This window comes from Salmo trutta, chromosome 21 (genome assembly GCF_901001165.1).
Source record: "Salmo trutta chromosome 21, fSalTru1.1, whole genome shotgun sequence".
Classification (NCBI taxonomy): domain Eukaryota; kingdom Metazoa; phylum Chordata; class Actinopteri; order Salmoniformes; family Salmonidae; genus Salmo; species Salmo trutta.
The window spans coordinates 31,103,200-31,125,319 of NC_042977.1; the positions used below are offsets into that span (position 1 = coordinate 31,103,200).

Here is a 22,120-nt window from a genome sequence, read left to right on the forward strand (position 1 = left end):
GTTCCGATAGCGGAACGTCTGTCCTCAACAGGTTAATGCATACTTCTAAATTGTTTTAAGTGAGCTAAACAGTTTTTTTTAAAGTAGATTTTTTTTTACATTACTAATGTTGGTGTCCCCAGTACAACAACAAAAAATACTTAAATACATGTAATTTTGTCCTTGAAACATTTAATTGAAATATTGTAGAATTCCATTCATTCCTATGGAGGACTGCTCCTACTGGGGAGTACCAATACATTGCATCAGCAATCCAGGGTTTATATACATCATTGATTAAACCCGGTAGTCCCTCGCTATCAAACCAGACTGATGATTAACCATCCACCACAACATGTAAACAGACCACACAGCATGGCTACCATTATTACCTAGAGCTATGATAAGCGTACAGTCCAGCTCTGAATCGGATACCTGTAGTGTGTGCTGCTGTGCAGCTGTGAGTGTGAGCTCCGTTCCCTTTCCTTTCTAAAGACAAAGGAATTGTCCGGTTGGAATATTATTGAAGATTTATGATAAAAACATCCTAAAGATTGATTATATACATCGTTTGACATGTTTCTACGAACTGTAATGGAACTTTTTTGACTTTTCGTCTGGACTTAGTGACCGCGCCTTGTGCATTTGGATTAGTGAACTAAACGCGCGAACAAAAAGGAGGTATTTGGACATAAAGATGAACTTTATTGAACAAAACAAACATTTATTGTGGAACTGGGATGCTGGGAGTGCATTCCGATGAAGATCATCAAAGGTAAGTGAATATTTATAACACTATTTCTGACTTTTGTTGACTCCACAACATGGCGGGTATCTGTATGGCTTGTTTTGGTGGCTGAGCGCTGTACTCAGATTATCGCATGGTGTGCTTTCACCGTAAAGATTTTTTGAAATCTGACACAGCGGTTGCATTAAGGAGAACACTTGTATCTTTAATCAAAGTTTATGATGAGTATTTCTGTAAATTGATGTGGCTCTCTGCAAAATCACCAGACGTTTTGTAGGCAAAACATTACTGAGCATAACGCGCCAATGTAAACTGAGATTTTTTTATATAAATATGAACTTTATCGAACAAAACATACATGTATTGTGTAACATGAAGTCCTATGAGTGCCATCTGATGAAGATCATCAAAGGTTAGTGATTCATTTTATCTCTATTTCTGCTTTTTGTGACTCCTCTCTTTGGCTGGAAAATGGCTGTATGCTTTTTTGTGACTAGGCGCTGACCTAACATAATCGTATGGTATGCTTTCGCCATAAAGCCTTTTTGAAATCAGACACTCTGGCTGGATTAACAAGAAGTTTATCTTTAAAATGGTGTATAATACTTGTATGTTTGATGAATTTTAATTGAGATTTCTGTTGTTTTGAATTTGGCGCCCTGCAATTTCACTGGCTGTTGTTGAGGTGGGACGCTAGCTGTTCAGAGGAGATAATTACTCTCGGCCGGCAAACACTATTGGTGTATCCATAATTGGAGTGTGATGGGGGAGTCAGAGAGGGGATAGGGAGGATAGGAGAGAGGAGAGAGGAAGAGAGTCAGAGAGGAGAGGTCAGAGAGGGGATAGGGAGGATAGGAGAGAGGAGAGAGGAGAGAGGAAGAGAGTCAGAGAGGAGAGGAGAGGGGGGTCAGAGAGAGGAGAGGGTAGCGTCAGAGTAGCAGTAGTGATTACAGGCCTAGGACCATTACACCCCAGACAAACAGAGAAACACTCAACAGTCCTCCCTCCTGGTGAGAACCCCCCTTGTAGGCGTGAAGGAGGAACAAAAAATGAAACAAATTCATGTCTCTAATTTGTGAGTGTTAAAATAACAAAAAACTGTCCTGATTGAGTCCTCTTTTATTCTCGCCTGGGTGGAGGTCGCACAAAGCAACAATCACAAGGGTGTTACCCAAGATGCCCCACAGCGAACAGGAAATTCTTGGGTGGTGGTGGTGGTGCTGCTGACTTAACTAACATTGTCTATTGATGATGTTGATGCATAAAGAAGAGCCTTAAATCAAGTTGACAGAGACATATCCCAATTTTTCACAGTAAAAGAAACCTCAGGAAAACAGCCCTAACAGAGACTGATGAGAGAGACACAAGAGATCTGAGAAGGCTGGTTTGTGCCGTACAAGACAGGCCCACTCTGCTCTCAGATTATAAGCTCGGAGCAAAGGAAAATGACATGGAGAGAGAAAGGAATTAAAAGACTCAACATCCGATATGAACACAAACACATTAATGGGACTGAACATGAATCCATCAGACAAACACAAAAATGTCAGCGAGAGGAAGAACATGGAGACGCTGAGAATGGTAAAGTGTAAGCAAGTAAAAAACTGGGTACACTGCCACTTTGATCACACTTATGGGTGACAGGGAGGTACAATTATGGCCGTGGGAAGGCAATTACTCATACAACGCACAAGGAGCAGACAGGAGATGGAGAGAGGGATTGAGAGAGAGGGGGATGGAGAGCGAGATAAGTGATAGAAGGAGAGATAAAGATACGCCAAGACATATTGACTGACAGACAGGAAGGTAGGCAGGCAGGCAGATAGACAAACAGACAGGTGAGTTGAGAGGTAGAGAGATGGATGGGCATACCGACAGGCTAATAGACACACAGGCAGATAGACAGGCTGGCAGATGGACAACCAGAGAGACAGGTGGACACGTTGTGCATACAGACAAGCCAACAGATAATCACAGACGGACAGACAGCCACAGGCATAGCAACACCAACGCTACTGAGCATATTGTGGATACTTTAAGAGGTAAAGGTGTCTATGGGGAAGCAGCACGTATACACTACCTTCATATATGCCCTGCAGGTCCTCTCTCTCTTTTGAAGCTTTTTAACACAAAGAGAAGATCAAGAACAAGAGAAACACTATTAGGAACAAAAAGCTTAGGGGAAAGAAAGAGGTTAGTCTGTGTCTTTAGAAAACACATATCCTAAAATACACCACTTACCCAACTCGAATCAGGAAGGAAATTATAATATATAAACCTTATGTTAAGTAGATGAAATAAGAAGCTCACAATATATTATGTAGCACATTCTAGATGTGTTTCGGAAGCTGTATTTGAATATGTATCTAGCTTACATAACTACAAGGTTTTGGCTGGCAGAGACAAAGCTGCACAGCATAGCGTTGTAGAAGGGGAATTGCTGAGATTAAATTCCTATGCTTTGCATTAACGATGCTTTATAAAGCATTGAGACAATAAACAAAGCCGGGGGGGGTCATTTGGATTCCATGGCACTGAGGTTATAACAGTCTGCCAGCTCTGGGTTTTATTTAGAGCTTTTGTTGGTCTGTCTCGGTCTCAGTCAAAAGAGACAGATTCATTATTCCCACAGCTAGCTAAGTCGTGGCTGAAGGAGTGTAGCATTGTGCTGTTGCAAGACAGTACAGTCAGAACATAGACAGAAAGGTTCAGTCTATGACTAGCTACAAACGTAACAAAGAAAAACTACGCACATGCCTTTTGGTCCAAATCCACTTTGCTTTCACCTTTGCGTTCTGAATAGCACTGTAAAACTGTCATTCATTTCTATGACTGTGGCAGTTAGGCCTTAAGATTCCTGCTTGGGCCTTTCACTCAGAGAGACGTGGTAAGTGCTCTGGAGGAGGGAAGGTAGCTCTGTTCTTGCCTGTCTGGTGGTAGAGAGGAGAGTTATTCTTTGTGTTGGCTAGCGGGGGGCTGCTATCCATTAGCTCTTAGAGCTGCCAGGTGAGAAAGCTGCATTTCAGAACCCAGTAATTTCTAGGAAAAGGTGGGGCTGGAAGAATAAGCTCCCTCTCTCCCCTCGGCCACAGCTCCCCCTGAGGGCTGGGGCTGCCTTTCCTCACTCCCAGGTGTGTGCCTTTCCACTGATCACCCTTGAGATGTTTCTACAATTTAATTGGAGTCCATCTGTGGAAAATTCAATTGATTGGACATGATTTGGAAAGGCACACACCTGTCTATGTAAGGTCCCACAGTTGACAGTGCATATCAGAGCAAAAAGCAAGCCATGAGGTCGAAGGAACTGTCAGTCGAGCTCCGAGACAGGACTGTGGCGAGGCACAGATCTGGGGAAGGGTACCAAAACATTTCTGCAGCATTGAAGCTCCCCAAGAACACAGTGGCCTCCATCATTCTTAAATGGAAGAAGTTTGGAACCACCAAGACTCTTCCTAGAGCTGGCCGCCTGGCCAAACTAAGCAATCTGAGCAAAAATGCAGAAATTGTTGCAACCCCTATTACTAGCCTGTTCAACCTCTCTTTCGTATCGTCTGAGATTCCCATAGATTGGAAAGCTGCCGCGGTCATCCCCCTCTTCAAAGGGGGAGACACTCTAGATCCAAACTGCTACAGACCTATATCTATCCTACCCTGCCTTTCCAAGGTCTTCGTAAGCCACATTAACAAACAGATTACCAACCATTTCGAATTCCACCGTACCTTCTCCGCTATGCAATCTGGTTTCCGAGCTGGTCATGGGTGCACCTCAGCCATGCTCAAGGTCCTAAACGATATCATAACCGCCATCGATAAGAGACATTACTGTGCAGCCGTATTCATCGACCTGGTCAAGGCTTTCGACTCTATCAATCACCGCGTTCTTATCGGTCGACTCAACAGCCTTGGTTTCTCAAATGATTGCCTCGCCTGGTTCACCAACTACCTCTCTGATAGAGTTAAGTGTGTCAAATCGAAGGGCCTGTTGACCGGACCTCTGGCAGTCTATGGGGGTGCCACAGGGTTCAATTCTCGGGCCGACTCTCTTCTCTGTATACATCAATGATGTCGCTCTTGCTGCTGGTAATTCTCTGATCCACCTCTACGTAGACAACACCATTCTGTATACCTCTGGCCCTTCTTTGGACACTGTGTTAACTAACCTCCAGACGAGCTTCAATGCCATACAACACTCCTTTCGTAGCCTCCAACTGCTCTTAAATGCAAGTAAAACTAAATGCATGCTCTTCAACCGATCGCTGCCAGCACCTGCCCGCCCGTCCAGCATCACTACTCTGGACAGTTCTGACTTAGAATATGTGGACAACTACAAATACCTAGGTGTCTGCTTAGACTGTAAACTCTCCTTACAGACTCGCATTAAGCATCTCCAATCCAAAATTAAATCTATAATCGGCTTCCAATTTCACAGCAAAGCCTCCTTCACTCATGCTGCTAAACATACCCTCGTAAAACTGTCCATCCTACCGATCCTTGACTTCGGCGATGACATTTACAAAATAGCCTCCAACACCCTACTCAACAAATTGGATGCAGTCTATCACAGTGCCATCCGTTTTGTCACCAAACCCCACCACTACCCACCACTGCGACCTGTACGCTCTCGTTGGCTGGCCCTCGCTTCATACTCGTCGCCAAACCCACTGGCTCCAGGTCATCTACAAGTCTCTGCTAGGTAAAGCCCCGCCTTATCTCAACTCACTGGTCACCATAGCAACACCCACCTGTAGCACGCGCTCCAGCAGGTATATCTCACTGGTCACCCCCAAAGCAAATTCTTCCTTTGGCCACCTTTCCTTCCAGTTCTCTGCTGCCAATGACTGGAACGAATTGCAAAAATCACAAGAAGCTGGAGACTCATATCTCCCTCACTAGCTTTAAGCACCAGCTGTCAGAGCAGCTCACAGATCACTGCATCTGTAAATAGCCCATCCAACTACCTCATCCCCATACTGTATTTATTTATTTATCTTGCTCCTTTGCACCCCAGTATCTCTACTTGCACATTCATCTTCTGCACATCTACCATTCCAGTGTTTAATTGCTATATTATAATTACTTCGCCACCATGGCCTATTTATTGCCTTACCTCCCTTATCCTACCTCATTTGCACATGCTATATATAGACTTTTTCTACTGTATGTTTGTGTATCCCATGTGTAACTCTGTGTTGTTGTTTTTGTTGCACTGCTTTATCTTGGCCAGGTCGCAGTTGCAAATGAAAACGTGTTCTCAACTAGCCTACCTGGTTAAATAAAGGTGAAATAATAGGTTTTTTTTTAATCGAGGGGAAGGGCCTTGGGTCAGGAACATGACCAAGAATCCGATGGTCACTATGACATAGCTCCAGAGTTCCTCTGTGGAGATGGGAGAACCTTCCAGAAGGACAACCATCTCTGCAGCACTCCACCAATCAGGCCTTTATGGTAGAGTGGCCAGACGGAAGCCACTCCTAAGTAAAAGGCACATGACAGCCCACTTGGAGTTTGCCAAAACGCACCTAAAGGACACTCAGACCAGACAACAAGATTGTCTGGTCTGATGAAACCAAGATTGACCTGATTGACAAGCGTCACGTCTGGAGGAAACCTGGCACCATCCCTACAGTGAAGCATTGTGGTGGCAGCATCATGCTGTGGGGATGTTTTCAGTGGAATAATGGGACAAACTCCCCAAATACAGATGTGCCAAGCTTGTAGCAGCATATCCAAGAAGACTCGATGCTGTAATTGCTGGCAAAGGTGCTTCAACAAAGTACTGAGTAAAGGGCCTGAATACTTATGTAAATGTTTATTTAAGTTTTTTTTGTTGTATAAATAACATTTCAAAAACTGTTTATGGAGTATTGTGTGTAGATTGATGGGGGAAAAAACAATTTAATACATTTTAGAATAAGGCTGTAACGTAACAAAATGTGGAAAAAGTCAAGGGGTCTGAATACTTTCCGAAGACACTATTATTTTATATTACCTTGTTGAAGCTCCGCCCGGCCGAGTCCTTTTCGCTAGGCCGTAGCTCCTGGAGCTGAGCATCCAGGATGTCAACCAGCTGCTCCATGAGACGCACTGATGAGCTGACATCACCGGCGAACACCGGGCCCTGGGTGTGGTGGGCCAGCTCATTGGCTAGGTTAGCCGCGTTCTCCCCACTACGGATCTAGAGTTGGAGAAAAAACGTAAATATTAATGGACTGTTTAAGCTTTTAATTACTTGTTTCTTACTAAATACAGATGTAAGATCTGAATTTGATCACTCTTTTGTTGCTGCAACTTTTCCTGCCCCGGAGGAAATGCAGATGAGCTTCTTGACTGCATAAATTCACTGAAAACCTGCACTAACACACAGTTATATTAACAGTATTCCACTTTCCATGTAGCCTCATTTTGACCAGATAATAGCCTAACCACCAATCATGCAACACTTTGGACTAAACGTTAAAATCCTGTTTCTGCAGGATTATTTAGCTGCAACAATACAGGTCAAATGAAGATCCTACATCTGTACCTGGAATGTGGTATGTTAACTATGTGATAACAAGGGATACTGCTGATTTAATGTGGAGAAAGGAAGAAAACAGCACAGCAGGAAAAGGCTCAGGGTCATTGGTGCAACGTCTCTGGATGATAGGCATCACAGTGTCAGACCAGTATACAAGTAATGTATCATATACTGATTAAAACTCAAATCAATATTAATGCTGCAAGCTATAGGCTACAGAGAGCAATTCAAAGTGGCAGAGAATTTTTTTACGGAGAAAAGTGCATTGTACGTGTATTTCTGTTCACATCTAGAAGTCATTCAGTGGAATACAGAATGTATGGGCAAACCACATCTTTAGTGTTGCAACCAACAAGATGCTAATACAAATACAGATACACTTTTCCCTTTCAGATAAAGAAGTAGAGAAAAGTTGGTGTTTTGTTCCTTCCCTGCCTGCCTGCCACCCAGGAGCCATGGGAGCACACTGCTGACCCACCTTTTGTGCCACTTGAGCGACCCAGTGGGAGGTACAGTTGCTGAGGTCGGGTCCCTTTGGGTTCCAGGTCCCCCCTGCTACCGTGCAGAGGTAGGAGGCGATGCCTGGAGAAACACACAACAAACACTTACACAACCCTCTATTGTCTGTTTTTATTGTGTATTGAACAGTATGTGTGCATTTATTTGTGTAACTTTTTGTGATGTTGCTGAACACGGCCATCTTGAATACACGGTTATATCCCCTGCAAACCAGATTGTGTGACAATGAGAATAGCCTGTTTAAATAAAGGTTAAATAGAAATACATGAAACAGAGCCAGGACAACTCTTTGTCCTGCTGCTGCTCCTGTCCTCTTACTTAGCTGGCTTCTGTCAAGCAGGACAAACAAGTGACTGAGGACAGCCATGGTAAACAACAAGGTATGATGTGAAACATGGCTGACCAGTAGGAACTAGGAAGATTGCCAGCTTTGTGATGTCTAACTGAGTGGACACTACACAGTGAGATATTCTCATACATTTCAGCTGTATACTGTAGGAATCACTGTCTGTGTCCTTATAGTCTAACTGTGGGTTGTCAATTAATACAATGCTCTGTATCATATATATTACTGCATTCTCGTCAACAATGAACAGTGTTGCCATTGTTATTTCAATAATATGGAAATGGACTATGATAACTCATCCCCCTCATGCCACCTACTGTTCCTTTATCTTCCTATATTGTCTGTTTTGACAGTTCCGTCACGGAATTATTTACTATTTGGCACTATTAGCATATTGTAGGTAATGAACATTACATCTTGGCACCTTGTCTAATGTATGGAAGGCTATATGAAAGACAATATGTAAACACACATATTTTCATACAGAGGAACATATACACACACCTGCACACACACACCCTCCCTCCCTCCCTCCCACCCTCCCTCCCTCCCTCTCGGTTCCTGATAGTACCTCTGGTTCCTTTGGGGCAGGGTCTTTCCACTGTGGCTCCAGTGTGTGTCTGGGGCCAGGAGATACCCCTCCTCATCGCTCCCTCACAGAAGCGCCTGGGGGTGGGAGGGATCTCTGGGGTGGTGGGGTCAGCTGTACCATGGGGGTCCTCTGCTGGTTTACCCGCCTCTCTCTCTCTCCCATCCCTGGGGTCTGCTGGAACTGTGGTGTTAACTGGGACCCTGACTATGGCCATGGTGGTGGTGATGATAGTGGTGGTCTCAGGCAGGGCAGAGGAGAGGGAGACGTCTTCTATAGTTGGTACTAGGAGAAGAAGAGCGCAGAGAGAAAAGTGGAGGTTATAGCTTTAATAAAACCCAGCCTTACCTTGAACTCCCTTTATACCTTTCAGACATACATCAGATACAACAGTCAGCAGGGAAAGTTCAAGGTAGTTTCAGTGTTTTAGTTCCACACCGCTTGGAGGGATGGCTGCTCTATGCTCTACTGAGTCACGTCTACTGGAGAGTCTACAGCAGCACTCAGGTATTAGTCCACACTACTCCTCCTCTCTCTGTTCTGTTAGGAGGAGGAAACCTGTAAACAATACACTATCTCAGCTATTTTCACCTTTACCCAATCTAGACAGTAACAGGAGGACAGGTAGTGGAGCAGCATCTGACTGGCCTGGCTCTGCTTGGCATTGATGTCCTTCTTGAGGGAGAGTCAGTACCTTAGGCTGATTAATGTCAACAAGGAAGACAAAGCCTGCCTGCATTTGACTATTTTCTCCTCCCTTTCATCTCTCCCCTTGATAAAGCCAGCGTAAGAAAACTAAACTGGAATGCTCTGGGCAAAAAACATACATCAGCTATAATGCTCAGCTGCTATATTCAATGCACAGCTATAAAGAACACCTGTGTGTGTGTGTGTGTGTGTGTGTGTGTGTGTGTGTTGTGGTCACCAAGAAGGTGTGGTCTCTAGGCCTTTTCTACAGTATCTACCCATTTGTGTGGTCACAACACTGTGAATGTACAGTAGAGTGAATGAAAGAAAATAAGAACACACATATAAAAGAATAAAAAGAAAACAGTATATGCGTACAGCCTGCGTATGAGCATGATGACTACACTGGCTGACACTTGCCTGACTGATTATATATCACGGCCACACGATCGCTAGCACTGATAAGAGGTGGCTTCCCACAAGGTCTGCTACTCTGAGAGTCCCGCAGTGCCGTCTTCAGAGGCCCAGGGAACAGGCAATACCATGCTATCTGACGCTTCATCATCAGACACATGTCTCCACTCCCTCCCCACCTGAATGGTGACAATGCCCACATTTAGCGTCTGGGCTCCGGAGCCAATCAGGCCACCAGGAGACTCGTTGTCTTTGTTTTGTGTTTCTGTTTCAGTGGAATATTGAAGTTCATAACAATGTCCTATCGGTGTCCGTCTGTGTTAAGGAAGGGAAAGAAAGAGCTGAAAGTGCATTACCAACAATACATTAAATCTAGCATGACGGAGGGTAAAAAAGGGTCCCAGGCAGCGACACATTTCTATTTAGAAATGTCAGGCAGGATCAGTCAGCCGTGTTGCAGTGTTGTTGTGTTATGACATTTCACTCAATGACCTTTTCTCCCATGGCAGAAGCAGTGTTTAATTGGGCCGTAGTCATTCCTTCATTGTGCGTCCGTCTGTCTGTCAGCCACGCACTCAATTGCTCGTTCACACATTTCTGAGCACTAAGTAACTATGCAAATGGAACTGACATATGTCCAGTTTATTGTTGTGAGAACAGATGTTGAGGAGCTTATATAGTGAACAAAAATATAAAGGCAACATGCAACAATTTCATCAATTTTACTGAGTTACAGTTCATATAAGGATATCAGTCACTTAAAATAAATTCATTAGGCCCTAATCTATGGATTTCACATGACTAGGCAGGGGTGCAGCTAAGGGTGGGCCTCGGAAGGCATAGGCCCATCCACTTGACATCTAGGCACACCCACTGGGGAGCCAGGCTAAGCCAATCAGAATTCGTTTTCCCTCCAGAAAGGGCTTTATTACAGACAGAAATACTGGGCTGGCGTGGTTATACCTGGTCTGCGGTTGTGAGGCCGGTTGGACGTACTGTCAAATTCTCTAAAACTAGAGAAATTAACATTAAATTCTTTGGCAACAGCTCTGGTGGACATTCCTGAAATATGCATGCCAATTGCATGCTCCCTCAAAACTGTGGCATTGTGTTGTGAGACAAAACTGCACATTTTTAAGTGGCCTTCTTTTGTCCCCAGCACAAGGTGCACCTGTGTAATGATCATGCTGTTTAATCAGCTCCTTGATATGTTACACCTGTCAGGTGGAGGGATTATTTTAGCAAAGGAGAAATGCTCACTAACACGGATGTAAACTAATTTGTGCACAACATTTGAGAGGAATACGTTTTTTTGTGTGTATGGAACATTTTGGGGATTTTTTTCCCCCGCTCATGACACATGGGACCAACACTTTACATGTTGCGTTTATAATTTTGTTCAGTGTAACTTCCGGTCTCTCTGTCGGTGTCTCTCTCTCTTTACCGCTCTTTCTGTCCCTATCCCAAGTGGCTGTGAGAAACTAAATGCTTACGGAAACTGCAAAATACCAGCATACTGAGAAAAACACTCATACCGCAGTGTCACTATTCTCTGTGCACCAGTCTAATGTACGCTCTAGAGACTATTAGAGCTATTGATGTGCACTGGAATTCTGGTTTAGTTGTAATTTGGAAGTGCCTGAGTGTGAACCCCTGACTACCTCCTTTCTATAGCGATAGACAGATGAAGGGGAAAAAAATGGAGAAAAAAACAACAACTAAAGAAATAGATTCTAAACCACTTGTCAAAGAGGCCCATTTTCCTGTTACATTTCTCTTGATGTCTCCATCCACCGCCTGGCCACACACTACAATTTTCCTTTGATTATGATGAGCCATTTCACCAATGGCGGTTGAAAGCCGTGTGTCCTCTGCTAGCACTCAGCCCAAAGAGGGGCCATCTCAATTAGCTGTCATTTCACTCAAAAGCCTAAAGGTTCAATGCAGCTCTTTTTCTCTCAATATCAAATCATTTCTGGGTAACAATTAAAGTACCTTCCTGTGGTCTGAGTGGGGAGGGGAAAACTGAAAACTAGCTGTTACTGGCAGAGAGGTTTGGAACTCATTCTTATATCAAGTAATTTACCGCCTGCTGATGTCAACAGGCAGGCCAAAACTCCCTCCCAAACAGCTCTTACACTAAAAGGGCATTATCATAATTTTCACAATTTCACAGTATAATTCCAACCTCATAAGCCCAATTCATATGGGATTCATTTTACTGGGGGAGATAGAGTTATGTAATTATGTGCACAAATCACCAGATCTGTATTTTTTAAGTCAAGTTCTTCCACACGATCTCGACAAACCATTTTTGTATGGAGCTTGCTTTGTGCACGGGGGTATTGTTATGCTGAAACAGGAAAGGGCCTTCTCCAAACTGTTGCCATAACAGTTCTTGTGCTGACGTTGTTTCCAGAGGCAGTTTGGAACTCGGTAGTGAGTGTTGCAACCAAGGACAGACGATTTTTACGATCTACGCGCTTCAGCACTCGGTGGTCTGAGCTTGTTTGGCCTTCCACTTTGCGGCTGAGCCATTGTTGCTCCAATACATTTCCAGTTCACAATAACAGCATTTATGGGGCCGCTCTAGCAGGGCAGAAATTTGACAAACTGACTAGTTGGAAAGATGGCATCCTATGACGGTGCCACGTTGAAAGTCACTGAGCGCTTCAGTAAGGCCATTCTACTGCCAATGTTTGTCTATGGAGACTGCATGGCTCTGTCATCGATTTTATACACCCGTCAACAACGGGTGTGGCTGAACTAGCCGAATGTACTAATTTGAAGGTGTGTCCACAAAAGTTTGTATATATAGTGTATGAAGGGCATACATGTTTTAACTTTCACAGTGAATGCTTTCGTTTCTAAGTTTTGTGCCAATGAATTGAACATCGGCAAATGCGGCAGTAAAACATATTGCGCACATTTAATGCAACCATTGTGGTTAATAGATCGCTAAGCAGCATTTACAACTGAGCTTCATTTGGGGAAATTACAAGTTAACTTTCTCATCCATAGCCTAAAAACACATCTCAAGTACAAGTGCACTGTTTAGTTCACATCTGCAGGCTGGGGAAATTAAGGACGTCTTCTACTGCGGATCGCAAAAATATGATCACACTTCTTCAATTCAAATATTATGGCGACAGTATACCAAAGATGGTTTGGTGTGGTTTAGAAACTTGGGAGCCAAGCTGGAGTTAACAGTGTATCCTGTTATCACCTGGACATGTTGAAATATCTCCAGGCCTAGAATAAAAACCTCCAGGCTTCTGTAATAACTGTCAATTTATTTAAAAAACTGTCAGTTTGTAAAGAATTTATCCCATCCAAATCGTCCTCTGAAATAACAGACATTCTGGGGTAATAATTACATAAAAGTTTTCTAGTAATACCATAGAGATAGATAGAGGACTAATCGTTGTATCTGTGCCATTATAGCGTCAGCGCCACTGAGGCAATCTCCATTTTGAAGTAGTACAATTTGTTCTTCACGATTGGCTTATCCCTCCTGATGACACGCTTGGACATGACTCCAAACAGGGTCACCAGGAGGGATCAACCAATGAATTTGGAAGTCCCACCCAGTTGACTACATTAAAATGGTGGAAGCCCTCAATGGAGCCCCCTTGCTAATATGGCCTTTTGGCCACTAGAGGCCTCGATCATTTTCTATGACTAATACTAGTCCCGTGCGAATAGGGCGATAGTGTGAAAAATATAAAACACAGGAAATCACGTTTTTGACTGCACTGGGCCTTTAAAGTCTCTCTTGGTGGGAGGCAGAAGCCTAGGACACTCTGGGTGGCATATGTTGAATCTGTTATAAATAACATGAGGTGCTCAGAGGCTGAGCAGCACGAGAATGTTTTTTTTATTAGGAAGTTCTGAAAACTGAATAGAAGTAACTAGATAGAATGGAATCGAGTGCAGGACACTGGGAAAGCAAAGGGAATACTGTCCACTGAAAAACGTGTCCGAACTAGATACAACTAAATAGAATGAACTAGACAGAATCCATCGCAAATAGAAGGGACCTTTGAGGATGGAGGAAAGGGTTAATTAAGCATAAGCAATACTCTTCACCAAAATTCAAGATGATAAATGAAGATAAAGTTCCATATTCGAACATCTTTCCAAAAATGAAATAATAATGAAATAAACCATGATAAGATGATCAGAGGCATAGCTATGCTGTTTGTCTAAGATAGCTATTTCTGTTAAAGGCCTAGTTCCCCCCTCATAAAAGCCACATTTGCCATGGCTCTGGAGTCTAGACATGTTTGCCATTATCTCTGAAGAATTGGGAAAACGACGTGAAGGTTATCTAAGAAAGTTTGACAGCGAAACAACATAATAATGGGCTATCACCATCAGTGTGTCTGTGGTCTGGAAGAATCAGACATCTTCTGACTTCTGCAGAAACAAGTTATTTCAGTCTTTACCACAATTTAAGGTTTGTTTTGAAATCAATGATTGTTGAAATGAAATGGTTGATTAAATAGTCGACCGACTGAATGAAAATGTAAAATACTGAGTGCCACTATATCAGCGTAACAATATAACCAAATAATGAAGCTAAGTCTCAGTGAACTTCCACAACTCAGACTCCTCCTAACTTCCAACTTGAGGGCGTTATGACATTATCTTAATTCACACAGTGTTTGTCTAAGTGTGAATCTGGCCACCTACGTGGACTGCAATAATAAGAAAAAACAGCCTGTACCAAACTGTTGAACGTGACGTTCAACAGTTTGCTCAGCCAACGCACCACCATCCTACACTGCAACCCCATGAATAAGGAATGGTGTGAGGGTGAGTGTGTCTGAATATCTTAAACTTAAAGGAAGTAAACAGCAGTACTTGTGAGCCACAGTTTTGGTGTTGCTTTTTTGAAGATCCCTACGCCAGTAGCTAATGATAGAGAAACAACAACACCCAGAAGACATGAATATTGCATTAGTTTGTTTTTATGCCGTCTCACCCTGCTCTGCTTGAACCTATGTGAGGCGCGTATGTGAACATCAGTCCTGTGAAGCTGGTAGCTATGTCCACTTGAACAAGTCAAAATATTACAATCCACTAATCATGAAGTCAGACTCATGAAGACTTGTGCCATGTCAACAAGTGGAACAAATGGAGTTGTTCCAACCATACGCTTGGCACCTTGATCCAGGACACAAACACCTTGACCCTGGTCAGCATGAATCTCCTTGCTGATGTGTTAATTCCTCCTGATTCACCAAGTGGCATGGACCAAACCATGAGATCTGGGTAAATATTCCCTTTGTTTCTGCACTTCTAAGAGTATAAAGCTCAATCCCCAAAGCCCCACTGTGTGTCTGTCACGATACAATGTATTAATGAGCCCAACAAGTGCTTCTTCATTATGCCACACTTCAATGTTTAAAAAACAACCAAATCAATATGCATAACTGAGTTTTATAAGCAGCCATCTCGAATGAGCCGAATGTCGATATGATATTAACAAGCTTTGTAAGGCAGAATAAGATTTAAACCATTAGAATCTCACTTACTAGCCTTTTCCAAGTCCATGTACAAATGTAGGATCTTCATTTGATTACCCTGTTGCAGGAGAACTTTCCTGCAATGCAGGAAATGTAAAAACTAGTGTACTTGAGGTTTAAAAAGGCTTCTGAACCCCCTACAAAATGTTTTATTAATTATAATCCACATAATAATAAACATTTCCTGTTGCTGCAGGATTATTTTCCAGCTGTAGCAAACTGGCTCAAATTAAGATCCTGCATCTGTATGCAGCGGCATGGCCTTTCTTCTGCCTGTGTTGTCAGATCTCTCCATGTGGCTTAACCCTACATTTCTCCAGCGGCGCTGCTCCTCTCATTGAAGCCATGAATTTAACGCTCAAATTTAATGCTTCTCAGATCAATGCTACCTCAAAAGCAAATTAATGTTCTCCCTTCGTTACTTTGAAATGCTCCTGGCAATTATAGTCTCCCCTGATTGGTCTTTTGAATTCACTGGACCGAGACCCAAGTCGATGTCTTTGAGGCATCTCAGACAATACCTTCTAAGTATCAATACAAATGTTGTAATGGGCGACACAACAGGATGCATTTTATTGGCACGTCGGAGCAAGACAATCTCTTAAATAGTGAGTCTTAGGAGGTGGAACCATCAAAATATTGATCACTGGTGTGGTGTCTGTGTGTTGAGAACCTTTGTGTTTTAACACTCATATCCCTGTAGTGAATTCAAATGAATCCTTGGAGAGTTTTCAATATATCTTTGAGGAATTAGACAGGTATCAAATACATAACATGTTTGTTTTTTTACATAGTAATATAAAAGAAGTATCAAAATAAAACTATATATAAAAATGCTACATAAACATTTTGAAACACACACACACACAGTTGAAGTCGGAAGTTTACATAAACCTTAGCCAAATACATTTAAAACTCAGTATTTCACAATTCCTGACATTTAATCCTAGTAAAAATTCCCTGTCTTAGGTCAGTTATGATCGCCACTTTATTTTAAGAATGTGAAATGTCAGAATAATAGTAGAGAGAATGATTTATTTCAGCTTTTATTTCTTTCATCACATTCCCAATGGGTCAGACGTTTACATAGACTCAATTAGTATTTGGTAGCATTTCCTTTAAATTGTTTAACTTGGGTCAAACGTTTTGGGTAGCCTTCCACAAGCTTCCCACAATAAGTTTGGTGAATTTTGGCCCATTTCTCCTGACAGAGCTGGTGTAACTGAGTCAGGTTCATAGGCCTCCTTGCTCACACATGCTTTTTCAGTTCTGCCCACAAATTTTCTATGGGATTGAGGTCAGGCCTTTGATGGCCACTCCCATATATTGACTTTGTTGTCCTTAAGCCATTTTGCCACAACTTTGGAAGTATGCTTGGGGTCATTGTCCATTTGGAAGACCCATTCGCGACCATGCTTTAACTTCCTGACTGATGTCTTGAGAAGTTGCTTCAATACATCCACATAATTTTCCTCCTCGTGATGCCATCTATTTTGTGAAGTGCACCAGTCCCTCCTGCAGCAAAGCACCCCCACAACATGATTCTGCCACCCCCGTGCTTCACAGTTGGAATGGTGTTCTTTGGCTTGCAAGCCTTCCCCCTTTTCCTTCAAACATAACGATGGTCATTATGGCCAAATAGTTCTATATTTGTTTCATCAGACCAGAGAAATTTCTCCAAAAAGTACGATATTTGTCCCCATGTGCAGTTGCAAACCGTAGTCTTGCTTTTTTATGGCGGTTTTGGAGCAGTGGCTTCTTCCTTGCTGAGCAACATTTCAGGTTATGTCAATATAGGACTCGTTTTACTGTGGATATAGATACTTCTGCACTCGTTTCCTCCAGCATTTTCACAAGGTCCTTTGCTGTTGTTCTGGGATTGACTTGCACTTTTTGCACCAAAGTACGTTCATCTCTAGGAGACAGAACGTGTCTCCTTCCTCAGCGGTATGACAGCTGCGTGGTCCCATGGTGTTTATACTTGCGCACTATTGTTTGTACAGATGAACGTGGTACCTTCAGTTATTTGGAAATTGCTCCCAAGGATGAATCAGACTTGTGGAGGTCTACAATGTTTTTTCTGAGGTCTTGGCTGATTTCTTTTGATTTTCCCATGATGTCAAGCAAAGAGGCACGGAGTTTGAAGGTTGGCCTTGAAATGTATCCACAGGCACACCTCCAATTGACTCAAATGATGTCAATTAGCCTATCAGAAGCTTCTAAAGCCATGACATCATTTTCTGGAATTTTCCAAGCTGTTTAAAGACAATGTCAACTTAGTGTATGTAAACTTCTGACCCACTGGAATTGTGATACAGTGAATTAATTATAAGTGAAATAATCTGTCTGTAAACAATTGTTGGAAAAATTACTTGTGTCAACCCCTCCACAATTAATTTGTGGAGTGGTTGAAAAATGAGATTTAATGACTCCAACCTAAGTGTATGTTAACTTCCGACTTCAACTAATATATATATATACACACACACACACACACACACACACACACACACACACACAGTACCAGTCAAAAGTTGACACACCTGCTCAATCAAGGGTTTTTCTTTATTTTTCGACATTGTAGAATAATAGTGAAAATCGAAATCAAATCAAATTTTATTTGTCACATACACATGGTTAGCAGATGTTAATGCGAGTGTAGCGAAATGCTTGTGCTTCTAGTTCCGACCATGCAGTAATATCTAACAAGTAATCTAACAATTTCACAACAACTACCTTATACACACACAAGTGTAAAGGAATGAATAAGAATGTGTACATAAAAATATATGGGTGAGCGATGGCCGAACGGCATAGGCAAGATGCAGTAGATGGTATAGAGTACAGTATATACATATGAGATGAGTAATGTAGGGTATGTAAACATTATATAAAAAGTGCCATTGTTTAAAGTGACTAGTGATACATGCATTACATCCAATTTTTAAATATTAAAGTGACTATAGATTTGAGTCAGTATGTTGGCAGCAGCCACTCAATGTTAGTGATGGCTGTTTAACAGTCTGATGGCCTTGAGATAGAAGCTGTTTTTCAGTCTCTCGGTCCCAGCTTTGAAGCACCTGTACTGACCTCGCCTTCTGGATGGTAGCGGGGTGAACAGGCAGTGGCACGGGTGGTTGTTGTCCTTCATGATCTTTTTGGCCTTCCTGTGACATCGGGTGGTGTAGGTGTCCTGGAGGGCATGTAGTTTGCACCCGGTGATGTGTTGTGCAGACCTCACTACCCTCTGGAGAGCCTTATGGTTGTGGGCGGAGCAGTTGCCGTACCAGGCAGTGATAAAGCCTGTCAGGATGCTCTCGATTGTGCATCTGTAAAAGTTTGTGAGTGTTTTTGGTGACAAGCCAAATTTCTTCAGCCTCCTGAGCTTGAAGAGGCGCTGTTGCGCCTTCTTCACCATGCTGTCTGTGTGGGTGGACCATTTCAGTTTGTCCATGATGTGTATGCCGAGGAACTTAAAACTCTCCACCCTCTCCACTACTGTCCCGTCAATGTAGATAGGGGGCTGCTCCCTCTGCTGTTTCCTGAAGTACACGATCATCTCCTTTGTTTTGTTGACGTAGAGTGTGAGGTTATTTTACTGACACCACACTCCGAGGGCCCTCACCTCCTCCCTGTAGGCAGTCTCGTCGTTGTTGGTAATCAAGCCTACCACTGTAGTGTCGTCTGCAAAGTTGATGATTGAGTTGGAGGCGTGCATGGCCACGCAATCATGGGTGAACAGGGAGTACAGGAGAGGGCTGAAAACGCACCCTTGTGGGGCCCCAGTGTTGAGGATCAGCGGGGAGGAGATGTTGTTTCCTACCTTGACCACCTGGGGGCGGCCCGTCAGGAATTCCTGGACCCAGTTGCACAGGGCGGGGTTGAGACCCAGGGTCTCGAGCTTAATGACGAGTTTGGAGGGTACTATGGTGTTAAATGCTGAGCTGTAGTCGACGAACAGCATTCTTACATAGGTATTCCTCTTGTCCAGATGGGTTAGGGCAGTGTGCAGTGTGATTGCGATTGCTTCGTCTGTGGACCTATTGGGGCGGTAAGCAAATTGGAGTGGGTCTAGGGTGTCAGGTAGGGTGGAGGTGATATGGTCCTTGACTAGTCTCTCAAAGCACTTCATGATGATGGAAGTGAGTGCTACGGGGCGATAGTCATTTAGCTCAGTTACCTTAGCGAAGTGAAGACATCAACACTATGAAATAACACATATGGAATCATGTACTAACCAACAAACAAAAAAGTGTTAAATCAAATATATTTTAGATGAGATAATTCCAAGAAGCCACCCTTTGCCTTGATGACAGCTTCGCACACTCTTGGCATTCTCTCAACCAGCTTTATGAGGTAGTCACCTGGAATGCATTTCAATTAACAGGTGTGCCTTGTTAAAAGCTAATTTGTGGAATTTCTTTCCTTCTTAATGTGTTTGAGCCAATTAGTTGTGTTGTGACAAGGTAGGGGTGGAAGATGGTCTTTTACCAATAAGGCTAATTCCATATTATGGCAATAACAGCTCAAATAAGCAAAGAGAAATGATAGTCCATCATTACTTTAAGACATGAAGGTCAGTCACTCTGGAAAATTTCAAGAACTTTGAACGTTTCTTCAAGTCAAGCACTATGATGAAACTGGCTCTCATGAGGACCTCCACAGGAAACGAAGACCCAGAGTTACCTCTACTGCAAAGGATAAGTTCATTAGAGTTACCAGCCTCAGAAATTGCTGTCCAAATAAATGCTTCACAGAATTCAAGCAACAGACACATCTCAACATCAACTGTTCAGAGGGGACTTCGTGATTCAGGCCTTCATGGTCAAATTGCTGCAAAGAAACCACTACTAAAGGACACCAATAAAAAGAAGAGCTTTGTTTAGGCCAAGAAACATGAGCAATGGACATTAGACCGGTGGAAATCTGTCCTTTGGTCTAATGAGTCCAAATAAGCCATCATGGCTACCACAGCATTCTGCAGCAATATGCCATCCCATCTGGTTTGCGCTTAGGGGGACTATAATTTGTTATTTTACAGGACAATGACACAACACACCTCCAGGCTGTGTAAGGGCAGTTAACCAAGAAGGAGAATGATGAAGTGCTGCATCAGATGACCTGGCCTCCACAATCACCTGACCTCAACCCAATTGAGATGGTTTGAGATGAGTTGGACTGCAGAGTGAAGGAAAAGCAGCCAACAAGTGCTCAGAATATGTGTGAACTCCTTCAAGGCTGTTGGAAAAGCATTCCAGGTGAAGCTGGTTGAAAGAATGCCAAGAGTGCAAAGCTGCCATCAAGGCAAAGGGTGGCTACTTTGAAGATTTGTTTAACAATTTTTTGGTTACTATATGATTCCATATATGTTATTTCATAGTTGTGATGTCTTCATTATTATTCTACAATGTAGAAAATAGTAAAAATAAAGAAAAACCCTTGAATGAGTAGGTGTGTCCAAACTTTTGACTGGTATTGTATATATACTTTTTTCTCACTGCACTGCACTGCACTGCACTGCCCTGCACTGCCCTGCCACACACACACAAAAGTTTGGGGTCACTTAGAAATGTCCTTGTTTTTGAAAGAAAAGCTAACTTTTTTGTGGCAGCTTCATTAAATAGTATCCGCAAAACACCAGTCTCAACGTCAACAGTGAAGAGGCAACTCCGGGATGCTGGCCTTCTATGCAGAGTTGCAAAGAAAAAGCCATATCTCAAACTGGACAATAAAAAGAAAAGATTAAGATGGACAAAAGAACACAGACACTGGACAGAGGAACGCTGCCTAGAAGGCCAGCATCCCGGAGTTGCCTCTTCACTGTTGACGTTGAGACTGGTGTTTTGCGGATACTATTTAATGAAGTTGCCAGTTGAGGACTTGTGAGGCATCTGTTTCTCAAACTAGACACTAACGTACTTGTCCTCTTGCTCAGTTGTGCACCGGGGCCTCCCACTCCTCGTTCTATTCTGGTTAGAGCCAGTTTGCGCTGTTCTGTAAAGGGAGTAGTACACAGCGTTGTACCAGATCTTCAGTTTCTTGGCAATTTCTCTCATGGAATAGCCTTCATTTCTCAGAACAAGAATAGACTGACGAGTTTCAGAAGAAAGTTCTTTGTTTCTGGTCATTTTGAGCCTGTAATCGAACTGCTGATGCTCCAGATACTCAAATACTCTAAAGAAGGCCAGTTTTATTGCTTCTATACCAGCACAACAGTTTTCAGCTGTGCTAACATAATTGCAAAAGGGTTTTCTAATGATCAATTAGCCTTTTAAAATGATCAACTTGGATTAGCTAACACAATGTGCCATTGGAACACAGGAGTGATGGTTGCTGATAATGGGCGTCTGTACACCTATGTAGATATTCCATTTTAAAAAATCAGCTGTTTCCAGCTACAATAGTCATTTACAACATTAACAATGTCTACACCGTATTTCTGATAAATGTTATGTTATTTTAATGTACAAAAAATAAGGACATTTCTAAGTGACCCCAAACTTTTGAACGGTAGTGTATATATACACAGTGCCTTCAGAAAGTGTGTTTAGACTTTTTCCACATTTTGTTGTGTTACAGCCTGAATTTAAAATGGATGAAATGTAGATTTTGCATCACTGCTCTACACAGAATACCCCATAATGTCAAAGTGGAATTATGTTTTCAGAAATGTTTACTAATAAATAAAAAATGTAAAGCCGAAATGTCTTGAGTCAATAAGTATTCAACCCCTTTGTTATGACAAACCTAAATATGTTCAGGAGAAAAAATATGTCTAACAAGTCAGATA

General features: G+C 42.6%; 1 protein-coding gene across 1 annotated transcript in view; it reads right to left on the minus strand.

Moving 5' to 3' along the window:
* The window catches only part of LOC115157155 (adhesion G protein-coupled receptor L2), a gene marked incomplete in the record, with an annotated part of 129,492 nt that overhangs the window by 31,237 nt on the left and 76,135 nt on the right, over window positions 1–22,120 (minus strand). The window contains 4 exon segments of the mRNA XM_029705153.1: window positions 2,808–2,846; window positions 6,717–6,902; window positions 7,723–7,826; window positions 8,681–8,983. Of these exon segments, the coding sequence (XP_029561013.1) occupies window positions 2,808–2,846; window positions 6,717–6,902; window positions 7,723–7,826; window positions 8,681–8,983 (632 nt within the window).